The sequence below is a fragment of the Ciconia boyciana genome, chromosome 3 (assembly GCF_034638445.1).
Source record: "Ciconia boyciana chromosome 3, ASM3463844v1, whole genome shotgun sequence".
NCBI classification, from domain to species: Eukaryota; Metazoa; Chordata; class Aves; order Ciconiiformes; family Ciconiidae; genus Ciconia; species Ciconia boyciana.
In genome coordinates this window covers 83,594,817-83,608,197 of record NC_132936.1, presented here as the reverse complement: position 1 = coordinate 83,608,197, position 13,381 = coordinate 83,594,817, and the positions used below count along the sequence as shown (strand labels likewise).

General features: G+C 33.2%; 1 protein-coding gene across 8 annotated transcripts in view; it reads left to right on the top strand.

Annotated features, from left to right (window-relative positions):
* Window positions 1-13,381, top strand: part of SIPA1L2 (signal induced proliferation associated 1 like 2) — a 120,480-nt gene that overhangs the window by 51,276 nt on the left and 55,823 nt on the right. For 6 of the 8 annotated variants that reach the window (XM_072856356.1, XM_072856355.1, XM_072856352.1 and 3 more), the window contains 4 exons: window positions 2,185-2,288; window positions 5,022-5,099; window positions 8,841-8,998; window positions 10,541-11,117. In XM_072856356.1, the coding sequence (XP_072712457.1) occupies window positions 2,185-2,288; window positions 5,022-5,099; window positions 8,841-8,998; window positions 10,541-11,117 (917 nt within the window). The remainder of the gene's footprint in view (window positions 1-2,184; window positions 2,289-5,021; window positions 5,100-8,840; window positions 8,999-10,540; window positions 11,118-13,381) is intronic. The other 2 variants (XM_072856354.1, XM_072856353.1) reach the window with 1 other exon arrangement.

The window sequence follows — 13,381 nt, the reverse complement described above, 5'->3', positions numbered from 1 at the left end:
CTTTATTGCATTTTTAATGGCACGCAATTCTAAATCCCAAGATCAAGAAAGAAGAAAATTAGAGGAAGCTTTACCAATTCAACGCTATATAATTTGTGTGGTATAAGTTTTAAAACATATCAATCTACTAGAAATGAGGAATTAAAATATTTTTGGAACATTAATATTCTCATTTGTAATGTTCAGACTTTAATTATGTATTAGACTATGGATAAATTGGGTTATATTTGCATTTAATTTCCCTATACCTGTAAAGAGAGAAATGAAGGTGGAAGAAATTGAGGAAACATTGTAAGTTTATATATACAGAGGAATAGTGCTGTTTCACTTCTGCTTGGTAAAAGGTGCTTTTCTGCAAAAAAGCAGAAATGTTTCATAACTGAAAAAAAGTTTAGCCAATTTTTCTCAAACTTTGTGAAATAAAACTAATGTTCAGAAAGGAAGAGGTGCAAAAATGTCAGCCCAGACATAAGGTTTTTTTGGCTAAAATTGTCAGCAGAATGTTTGTAGTAGCAACCATTACATAAATTTAATCACAGTGGGCCTTAGGCGTTCAGTAAAGCATCTGTTGAGTTAGAAGTTTTCAGTTTGCTTAGAGTAAGGGACTAAATTTCAGAAGAAAAACTTGCTAGCTCATTTCCAAAGACAAGGTGCTAAATCAAAAGTATTCAACTATGTTGAATGTTGTATTAGGATGTTGTATTAGGAAAGCATCGATTTAAGGGTAAAGAATCTGCCTTTCTATAATAAGTTTTTAAAGGGACTGTTTTGTGCAATATCTGTTCAAGGTAGTTTGACTTTAATATATAATTGCAAAAGGAGTCAGGGAGTAGGGTTGCTGAGATCAGTGTAGTTTAGGAAGATATTTGTATTTCACAATATAATTTATTACCTCCTTCTATCTCTTCGAAACTCTGTCTTTCTAAAATGCCATGGAAAGGTCATAATGCAATTATATTTTCAAGAAAGATTATTTTAAAATAGAGGAGTGCAATAATGTTTGCTTTTTTAGCAACATTTAAGTAAGAAACTTCAGTGGAAATTATGCTCCCTATTTCTTATGTAACTGTAATTTATATTACATCAATATAAATAAATGAAGTTAATTTTATTATCATACAACATAACTGATGAAGACAGTTGTAATATGAATGTGTTCAAAATTATACACACACTTAAATATTTTCAGATTTAGGGCTGCAGATACAGTATGGTTACTGTTGAATTTTACACTTAAGTGTATGTTTATATACTTCTAACCAGAGAACTAACATGGCCAATTAATTTATTTTTGGAATACGGTTACTATTTAAAACAAAACCCCAAAACCTTAAACTGTGTGGAAGAGAGTGCTGGAGAATGTGTATTGGTGTAGATAATATAAAATTATATTTAAAAAAGAGTGAACATGGAAAAAGAGAAGAAAAATTGATAGTTGTCTTGACTCAATAGGGTGTTCCCAAGCTCCTGCTTTAAAGTTAATTGTACTTACTTAATAATCCAGACATATTAAAGAGGATGAATAAAAAGGATTAATTTATGACTACAGAGTAAAACTAATCTAATTTGCTGTAAACATTCTGAAATGCTAACTCTGTTAACAAACTTCCTAAATAAAAGAAATAAAAATACTAAGTCATATCATATAATAAATATATTTTAATAATTTTTAAAGATCTGAAAATTCCCAATAAAATTATTTGACATTATACTACAATGTATTATGTAGTATGATTTTTTAAATGTTTTAAAAATGTCTGATCTGTAGTATGTGTGTTAATGTCAGATTTGAAGTAGCATTATCAGTTTATTTTTGGTAAAGTATGGGGTTAGTCAATTGCCCTTATTAATGTTTCAAATAATGAAAGTATATATCATATAAACCTATACTCAAGTAGTTAAGTGTTTGTTCTTTTTTTTCATGAAATGCCAATATATTCAAAATTAGATCATTTAGGCCTCATAGACAGCAAACCCTTCAGGCAATTTCTTGCAGGACCCTTCTATGTCATAATATGAAACTGAAGAGTAGATCTTTAGCTGATGCAAACTGTTTTTGTTCTATTGAAAAAAGTTTTAAATTGCATTAATAGATTTAAATCATAGCATTCAAAGAGTGGTGTCCTAAAAAGTAGTACAAATGTTCTGTTTTACTGACCTTCTTGCAATTAAATTCATTTTCAGCTGATTCAACAGGAACTCATTCCCTCTATACTACCTATAAAGATTATGAGTTAATGTTTCATGTATCAACAATGCTTCCATACATGCCCAGTAACAGGCAACAGGTATGTTTTTTAACTTTTCATTGTAATTTTACATTATAAATGTTTGACATTGAGGGTTTTTTTTAAAGTTATAGTGATTTAAAACTGAATTGTTTTCTATGAAGTATGACTCAATTGTATTTTTTTTTCTTGAAATATTATAAGGCATTAGAAATCTCATAGGATTTTTATACTCTGTAATTCAGGAACTTATCCTATCTCCCCCATTTCATGATATTATTAAAAGGTAATGTTGCCTGTGATGAATGAGTTATTTTCAGTTTGGACCGGATTTAGATCTTATGTTTGTTTTAAACATTGAATAGAATGAAGCTTGAAAATAGTCTTATAGTTAAAATATGCATGTAATAAGATTTTTAAAATGATTCCACTGAATCTTTATATTACAGATCTTGAAATGTTTATTAATGTGTCAGCTTAGTAATAAATGCTTAACTGTATCCTTCAAGGTGTCTGCTTGTGAAGACAGAAAACTGCAGTGTACTTATTTTATTTCTGGAGAATTCCCTTTGCTTATGTAATAATTCAGGATATCTTTAAAGCATTAAGGATGGCTAAAAACCAGCACAGCATCCAAAGTGTGCAGTGCACCAGTAAGGTTACTCTGTCTTGCCTGTCTCAGATATTTCTTGTGACTGACTTAAGAAGTACAAGCACATTTGGTATAATATATCAATATTAACACTTAAAAAAAAAAAAAGGCAGTAGAATTGCTCATAGGTCAGACTGATGCTACTTCATAACTTTCTGCACTACTACTCTGCATTTTTCTAGGTCTGCAGAAATAAGTGTTGAATTTATTTAGTTAGTTTTAGAATATTCTCTCATTGCCATGCAAGATATAAAGATTTCAGTCATTTTGGAGGGTTGTCATGAAATAAAGATGCTATCTCACTTTCTTTTTGAACAGCATACAAAAGATGGTTACTGATTGTTAAACCATATGTGAGTTGTATCTTTCATGTCTATCCTATCAATAGGTCTTGTGGGAAGAAAAAGAGATGTGTCAAGGCAGCAAGAAAAAGATAAAAGGAAATTATTAAAATTCTTGAGATAGGATAAATGACAATCGAAAGTATATAATGTATTTGTGTATTTTAAATAGTCAGTGCATAATGTTCTGCACTGAAGAGCTGTTTCAGGTGAACAGTTAAGACAACTGCAAATTTTACTCTATTACACTTAGGATTTAGTGTGGTTTAAAGAAACTAAAGTAGGAATCAAAAGACAGAAACTCTTCACCATATGAATAATATGAATGTTTAGATGACTCACATCTTAAAATGTGTGGCTTTCAGGAGACAGAATGTTTAGCTATATCACACACTCAACTGTGCCAATAGCTAGTAATCAAGGTATTGGATCATCATCACTGATTTGAGATCGTTCCACTTCTCTGAACTTTCACTTATACCTTATTACAGTACAGGATTAATTTAGTAAACATACTAGGAGTTATTCTGTCTGTAATCAGTCATAACCATCTTTGACTGGAAAGCACATGCAAATAGGGAAAACTGTACACTATTAAGAAGATATAAGCCACTGAATGAGCTTGCCTTAAAAAGAAAAAAGTAATATTTTCATAGCTAATCACAGGCACTGACAGTAAATATGGCCTTACTTGGAGTTTATTACTTCTGTTGTTGTCTTTCATGACTTTCCCTTGTTTGTGAGAACAGGATATCCTCTTGCCACGATCCACTAGTTTTCATAATTGTTTGCTGTTTGTCAGCTTCACTGCTGTGTTGCTCAGCCACCCCCTATTACTGTCCTTTCACTTCTTTCTGTGCCTTCCTTTCATTTTCATAATTTCCTTATGTGTCTGTCTTTATAGTCAGGTACCAATTCTTCTGTACAGCAAAATCTTCCAATTTTAACTCCATGGTTTTCCCCAGCAACAAGCACTCCTTTCCACAGTGTTTTAGTAAGCTCTCATCATTGTCACTTTAACAGGTTCAATATTTAGTATAAGCACCATGTTGTTATTCATGGCTTTCTTGGGATCAAAATAATGTGGCAGTTTTCCAAGTTCGGGTAGTATGCCTATCTGAAGACCCACCACATTATTTTTTTTTTAGGTGCTGGGATCTAGCAGTATTTGCACAGCATGGACACTGTCTTAATGAAATGTGACAAGCGCACCCAAATGACCAGAATTTAGCCAGCCTTAATGTGCAAAAGGGATCTATAATAATTGTTTAATTTTCTTCTATTACTGTTTAGTTCCAAAATACATACTGAAGCATGAAATGTATCAACAGTTATTTCTCACAAGCTAGGATAAAATTCGATTAGGTCTTTTTCCTTGAGACATTTTAGATGCTGAAGACCACAGGTGCAGTTGCATCAGTTGTGCTCAAGACAGAGAGACTTACAGGTGCTGTGGAATATGAATGTTGTTTATCTTTTCAGGGTTTGACTCGCTAACTCTACATACCCAAGTAAGGGGAAGTTAGGGACCACGGTAATTTTCCTTTTAGGTTATGTTAGCAATGAAGACCCCCATTCAATAGTTATTTTTTGCTACCGTATTGTGTATGTACTGGTGATGAAGTTATTGCATCCTATCCCTATGTCCCTTGTTTGGTAATGACTGGGCAAGGTATTGAGTCACTCTTCATCATCTAGGACCTTACCACCTTCAGTGAGCAAGCACTGAGCATTGCTTAGATTCCAAATACCTGTGAGCCAAAAATAGGCCACACCAGAACTGTTTGTTGCTTCTTCCAGGACATAACTACGCCCTGCTTGGTCCCTGATCAGGACATCCCTCTAGTTTTAGAGCCAGCAGGAGATCCAAAGAGCAAGGTAATTTTCACTTTGGCTGCAACAAAGGCTGGGAACTTTCAAGTCAGCTGCTCCTTCCCTAGGACAAAAAAGACTACCAGCCCTGGTGTGGCCAGTTTCTTTTCCTTTACTGGCCTTTTCTTCAAATGATAGTTCAAGGCTTTTCCCTTTAAACTTTACCTTTGCAATATCCCTTTCCAAATCATTCCCTTGCAAGTTTCCCATTCAGACATTTGCAGTCTGCTTGTGTACACGTGGTCAGACCTGATTAATCCAAATCAGTTCAAATAATCAGTTTTCAGCTGGTTTAATGAAAACTTAAAAATGAAACAGATATGCAATAATGAAATAAACTTGTTGAATTTAAACTACTGTTAAGATGGTTGGGATAACAAGACATGTGGTTATACCAAACTCGGTTTAACCAGATCTGATAAAATATCTTTTGCTGTTTGTTTCTGGTTTTAGTACCAGTTAAGAACACAAATTGAAAATAAAACTTTTGAAACCACTTATTTTAGAAAGGTACTAAAATAAATTTGAAGACTTTCTTATTTGACTCTTAACATTTCATCATTTAATTGAATGACGAATATATTTCACTGCTATTTCAACAAGAATTCCTTGTTTCGCAGTTTGACTAGGCAATTAAAATTCCATACAAGTGGGTAGATTTTTATGGCTGGGCATAACCTGTAAATATGCTAAGTTTTAAGACAGTACTTTTCTTCAGAGATGCATATCTGAAAATTAAGAATTGAGTAGTTAAAATCTCAAAATTAATATAGTAACTATTATTTGGTCTAAATAATTTTAATCTAATGGATTCTGCTTTTCTAACATATTTTCCTTACTGGACTCCCCTTTGTGTGTCTTGTATTCTTACATTAAAGTTCACTGATTTCCTTTTGGCTGCCTGTCATACTTGATTGGGTTCATTTTCAAATTCTACCGTGCCAATTTAGACTGATACAGGAATGATGTCAAAGTGTGTTTGATGTCTCTTTACTGTAAGTAGTGCTCTGTAATCTGTGCACCCTCTTGAGAGTTCCTATTGTGCTCTGCATTGGCATGATACACTTTAGAGTATGTTAGAAAGGCAGATTGAAAAAAATTTAATAATACAACAACGCCCAAAAACCCCAAACCTGAGCAGACCTCAAAATGGGAGAGGAAGGGGAAACTGAGAACCTGAAAAAAACCTAGGAGGTAAAAGTTGGGAGGAAAATCTAGGTTCTAGAATGGAAACTAGAAAAGGGTTTCTTATAAATCTTTTTGCTTAGTTCCGGTTTCCTTCAATTCCTTTTTCATTTTCAGTATGCTATCCTAATCTCACATTTCCCAGGGAAGTATGTGTTCCCTCCTTCTTCTCCATTCAATACTTTATTCTTTTCCTATTCCTTTATCCTATCCAGAGCACTTCTTTCCATCTTCCAGATCACCCTAGTTTACTTCTCTCCCCTTTCCAAATTCTTTGCATAATGATACTCTGCGCACAGCCACGACTGTGCTTGCCTTTGCATTGTGTTGAAGTTCACTGACCACTTATGCATGACAGTTATTTACAACAGTGTTACACTGATTTTATTTTAAAATGTTGAAGAAATGACTAAGATCTCTGCAAGCTTGGTAAGGTTCTTAAAAATGATGACCTGACTTCATATTTCCTACTTTTGTGCGTCTTAGAGGTTTAAGCTCTTGAAAAATAGTTTAGGGATGGGATATGGGAACTGCCATAATTTTGAAAAGACTATTTTTGCTAGTAAAATTTCAAACATTTCTAAAACTTATCTCTTAAGTGACTGCTATTCTTGCTTAAGGAACCTATGATGGCAAGTAGAACCTCCTAAAGAGGTCTACAAAAGCAGAAAATATTATTGAAAACAGTGATTGTCTTGAGAAATAAATATAACTTTAAACAAGATGTTGCTTTCTAATTTTTATAATTTTGCTCTGTGGAAATGTATAGGCACAGGCATGAACCACTATAGCAAGAAAGAGTAATTGGGCAGTTAGTTATATAACAAAGTAGAAATTAATCACCTTGTACCTCGTAATTGGAAGGTTTCTTACAAATTTAACTGCAGTGTAAATTCCAACCTGTGAGATAATAACAACCTCGAAACATGAACTTGTGCTTCACTACTATGATCCAATTGTATGGTTCACTGGCTCAGCAAATTAAAGTATACCTGACACGCTTAGTTCTGTGATCAGTTCCACGTAGTGTACTTCTACTGTAATTTGTATGCAACAGGATGTACATCCTAAATTGCTCAAATGGCCATTTTTTTTAATTTTAGTCTGAAAAAACTGAAAACGTGACTGAGCCACATGACTTATACCAAATATTATTTTCTGTTCTTATATCTGTTTTAAAGTTTCATCAGAAGTCTTATTTCTTTAATCTGAATTTGGGATTTTGATTATGTTAAATAATATAGATATACTGAGTGCTTTAAAATTGTGGCTTTGGCCCTTCTTACTACCTTTAGAATGCCATCCTTTGTGTTATTTTAGGAGATATAATGAAACATACTTATGGGTCTTAGGCTTTAGCATGTGCAACTTTGCTTTTTTTTATTGGTAGCTGAAATACTAACTTTTAATGGAACTGAGAAAATACAAGCAAATACTCTTTTATTAGAAAGATTATGTTCTGCAAAATCAGCTTGATAGAGAAATATTTACTTGTTCTGTCATAAAGTTTTCAAATAAATTTATTCTTGTATCCTTTTTAGTTACACATGAGCTAAGGTAAAGCTTTAAGTGTCTGTATGCTATTAGTTGACAATGCAAGGTCTTTGCCAGACTTTGGGTGGATATTTAAAATTTAGCACATACTAGACTACTTTTTTCCATCTGGTAATATACATGGATGTTTTATAAACAAAAGTATTGAAGAAAAAAGTGTAAAAAATTTGAGCAGTACAATATACTTCTGTGAGGAAAGCAAACATCACTTTGCCTTGTTGTGGGTTTGGGGTTTTTTTATGAGAGAGAGAGGATTGGTCCCTTATTGCTGGACATGTTTTGTGGTTTTTATTAAGTTTTAGCCTGTAACAATGATTTAGTACTTAAAATTATTTCTTAAATATATTTTGATGGTAAAAGCTACCAATTAAAAGAATAAGGTTTTTTTAAATGAGTTTCTAATAGCTATTGTTTCTCCATGAGTATTCTGTGTCTCTGCTCTGTTCCTCAAGTATGCAGTTGTTAAAATTTGTGATGAGTATTCATGATAATCTATTTTTTAAAAAATTAAGATCATAATATTAAGGAACAGTGTGTAATAAAAATGCAATATAGAAAGGGAAGGTTTATTGAGAAAGAAAAGCAAAATTATATTTTTCATATAGAAGCAAATATTACACTGTGAAGAGGGAACTGATGCACAGTTCTCTGGATAGTGAGAAATGTCCAGTGAGGTAACATTTTTTTATTACTAAAGTGATGCACTAAAGTAAGAGAAGTATATTTTTCTTGTAGAATAAAAGCGAAATGAGGAGAAACTATGCAGAACTAGTGTGGGAATGCAAGAACTCCTAGTATTTTTGTGAACTTAGCCCAGTTTCCTTTCCCTATTTTTTTGCAGTTCAGTCCAATATCCTTTAACTGTAGGTATCCAGGATATGATTAATTTAAAGTTATTTCTGAAAAATCAAGCTTCATTTATTTTGGTTTGGGGTTTTTTTTGCTAAAATGAAGAAATTGTGATTATTTTTTTTATAACTAATTTTTCAATGCATGTTTCTTGTCTAGCTACTAAGGAAAAGGCATATAGGAAATGACATAGTTACCATTGTCTTCCAAGAGCCAGGAGCACTTCCTTTTACTCCAAAAAATATTCGTTCCCACTTTCAACATGTATTTGTCATAGTCAAAGTGCATAATCCTTGCACTGAAAATGTGTGCTATAGGTGAGTAGAGCCTTATAACTATTTAAGTTTGTTATTAAGACTACAATGGAACTGCCTCTTCTAACAGTTTTGTATTTCCTAGAGATATTATGTATACAATTTTAAAATTCCTGCTACATTTTCTGTGAGTTTGAAACCCCAATGTCTCCCTTGCACACATCTAGAGTTATGGGGCACAGTTTGTAGACTTAAATGGGTAAATGCAGAACTCGATGTTGCTGATTTATGGGCATGAAACAGGGATATAACAAGTTAGTGAAAATAAGATTTGCAGACATAGCAATAGAAATTAATTTAGAATTTGTATCGCACACTTCCTTTTTCAAAGAAACTGATTTAAAATGAAGTATTTTAGAAGGCTATTAACCTGTATAAATCCCTGAGTATGACAATATGACACCAGGATGAGTCATGGCCTTTAAGTACATGAATGAGAACTTTTGGGGAGTATAAAAACATCTCAAATTTCAGATGGCCTTAACTCTCACATTTAAGTTACTGCATCAGGAATGCTAGCAAGGTAACTGGGGTGGAAGCATAGTTCTGAACTGATTGGGAATTGTGCAAATAATGGTAAGGACTTGAAGCATGATGGTGCAGATTTAGCATGTATAAATGTTATTTATTCATTGTTTAGAAAGAAATTAAAGTACATCATGAGGTCAGGTCATATCACTGTCTTTTTAGCTGTCTTTTAGAACTTAAGCTATCTTTTAGAACTTGATTTTGTTTCAGTAGCTCTTTTGTGTTTAATAATACATTTCATGTTACATTTTTCTTATTGCCAAATGATGTTTGTCTGTCATCCCAAATGTGACTGCATTTCAGTCAAACTAGTAGTAGTTGTATGTAGTTTGCACAGTATTTTGAAATCCTTTTTGAGTTGAAATACGTTATGTAGATATCAATTGTAGGTATAATTGTATCAATGAGAAAATACTCCTATTTCTTTTACATCTTGCCGTGAACTGCCCATATCAAGAATTGCAGGTATTTTGAAATTTTATGAACATAGAGTAGGCAACTTAAACAGGTGCAGAATGGTCCCATTATAGACACATTTGACACAGATCCATTTGCTTTGTCTTCACACTTCATTGTAGCAAAATGTCTGAGGATTAATATAAATTCTGTTTCTATTTATATATTTCTTAATTTTAAAATCATGCAACTGAGTGACAGCTGAAAATGATAGTCAGACTTACATAAAAAAAAAAATTAAAATACTTCTCATTTGTCTCAAAAAGCATTTTTATATTTATACCATTAAAGAAAGGAGACAGTGACACCCTCCAAAGTCATCCTTGATATTTTTTGTGTTAGAAAGATACATCCGTAATGCCTTTTATATATTTAAAAGAAAAAAAGCCATTTTAAAACAGACAACCCAATCAGTTTTCTTTGATGTGTCTAAAATGTCTGAAAATTGACATGTCAAAGCTAAACCCAACTGTGTAAATGGACTGCACAGATCACAGTTCTGCTTATCATCTGATCTTTTTTTAGGAATTAACCACTGCATTTTTTTCTTTCCATTTCCAGTGTTGGTGTTTCACGATCAAAAGATGTACCTCCGTTTGGTCCACCCATTCCCAAAGGAGTAACTTTCCCCAAATCAGCAGTCTTTAGGGACTTCCTTTTAGCCAAAGTTATTAATGCTGAAAATGCGGCACATAAGTCAGAAAAATTTCGAGCCATGGCCACAAGGACACGTCAAGAATACTTGAAAGATCTGGCAGAAAATTTTGTTACCACAGCTACAGTGGATACTTCAGCAAAGTTTAGCTTTATTACTTTAGGGGCAAAAAAAAAGGAAAAAGTGAAACCAAGGAAAGATGCACATCTATTCAGTGTTGGAGCAATTATGTGGAATGTGATTGCACGAGATTTTGGCCAGTCTGCTGACATTGAATGTCTCCTTGGAATCTCCAATGAGTTTATCATGTTGATTGAAAGGGAATCAAAAAATGTTGTGTTTAACTGCTCCTGCAGAGATGTTATTGGATGGACGTCTGGATTAATGAGCATCAAAATATTTTATGAAAGAGGAGAATGTATTCTTCTGTCTGCAGCAGATAATTGTACTGAAGACATCAGAGAAATTGTTCAAAGACTTGAAGTAAGTGCAGTTTCTGAACTGGAATTCCAAATTTTTTATGAAGAGTTACTTGTCTACATCTCCTTTGAGATGTAATTAAAAATGTCCTATGTTTATACTTCGGGAGTGTTTTCAGTCTTCAGAGAACATTACAAACAATAATCCTCACAACAGCATATGAGATAAGGATTATCAACCCATTTTCAGGGATGAGGAATCTGATACCAATAATCTGCTAGACTTGCCCAAGGCCATGGATGGTTTCAGTGTTGAAATAGGGATTGAAAGGCTAAGCTTTTGTCTTCTGTTGCTGTAGCCTGTTCTCAAATCACACCTTTGTAGGTAGAAATATACCTTAATTTAAAAAATACACAAAATCTTAAGTCCAAGTGAGTGTATTTTACACATTATAATAACCCATGTGAATATTAGCAGAAAAATTTGTGTAAGTAATTCTGCTGATTTGTTCCTCTATACTGAGCAACTGCAGGAAGTAAAGGAAACTAGACCAATTAATGCCAGTTTTTACAGCTGACTGGATGAAGTTTTTCAGATGCTTGATGACCCTGTCAGCACAACTGTCCTGTAACTATTTCAGTCAGTACAAATGAACTGACAGGAACTCCAAGGTAAAAGTGCTGATGCATTTGCTTCATGTGGTTACACTGCACCCTTTGATCATAATTTAAATGATCTAGATGGTCTCAGTTTTGTTTATATTAGAAACCCTGGTCCTGAAAACAGATCATTATGTTTTACCATGTTTGCACTGGAACAGTTGGATTGCAGCTGATGTTTTAGGGCCTCTGTAGTTCTGCAGTCACATTTAGCATTTGTCAATATCATGCTCTAAATAATAACCTTTTTCTTCCAAAGTAAAATTAATCTTTCACTAGATGAATGTCTTTAAGCTCTTGCCGCTGTTATATTCTCCTTTTCATTGAGGTCTTCAGTTTCACTTTCCTTAGGCAGATATTTCCCTTCTGAAAAATAGTGTATGTGTAGTTCACTCCTATTAAGTATTGCTAAATTAACTATATAAATTGCATAACACAGATGGAAAACAACATTCAAAGTTCTAATGAAAACTTCTACTGTCATCCCTGATGACAATTTCTTTTGCTGTTTTTTACTTCTTTGGTTTTTCAAAACATGGAAATATCCCAGTTGCTGAGGATAGATCTTTAAAATTCAGTAATTAGAAACACAAAAAGAAATGGTTACCTATATTTACTTGAATACTTCCTCTCTTTTTATGATCAGATTTTGGGTTAAATAATGACAAATTGGCTTTAAGCCTGAAAAATTTAGCATCAGTTACTACCAAGTTAACCCGAATATTAGCTTCAAATATCTATTCCAATGAATGCTGGACGCCTTCTCTCTTTCACTGCCATCTATCCAACTTCCACATTGCTTAAAGAATTAGCTGTCATTACTTGTTTTAAAACTTTTTTCATCCCTATTTCTTACCTCATATTTTTCTCCTTTTTCCCTGCTTCTTCCTCCCTTTTGAAAGCTGCATATTAATGTTATTCCCTAGTTGTTTTATGATGATGAATGCTTTCTAAACAGTCCTTATATACATTTTGATATAGAAGCTCAGAGATGACCATTACAACCATGAAAAAGTATTTAAAACTCTGATTCCGTGCTTCATATGCATCCTTTAGAAACCTTTTAAGTGACTCAGAACACAGCTAAGGTCAACAACCACATGTGCCAGCAGATGCTAAAGATGAAAGCTCAAACTGTGAAGTAATCTCAAACTTCAGTGGCCAGACGATTAAACCTTTTCAGTCACTAGTAAAAGCATTTCTCAAAACCAGGGAGTAAAATGTTGCAGTTACTAAATGAAATTGTCAAAGAAATATCTACATTTTATTGCCTGGGTTTAAATCGTGTAGATGAATAAGAAACCTATCTGAATATTCAGATAAAGCAGAGATGTGAAAAGCTGAGACTGTAATTTTTTGAACCAAAAGAATCAGTTCAGGACTAAAAAAAGAGCTGGGATTTGTCAATCTAGAGTCAGATCTGTATTTGTGGGGGAGAATATCTAGTGATATAAAGTAGAAAAAGCAGCAAAAGCAAACTATAGATTCACTTGGCGGACTGTTGTTTGAAGGCAGAAAAAGCAGTGGTTCTGAGCTTTAGGATAACAGAGAATGGCAGAGTGATATAAGATTAAGCAAAAACCCTGAATGGATCTGTAGACAAGAATCTGAGTAGACATAATTTCCTTAGAAGCCTGTATACTAAAAAAGCTCTTCACCTTCTTCATG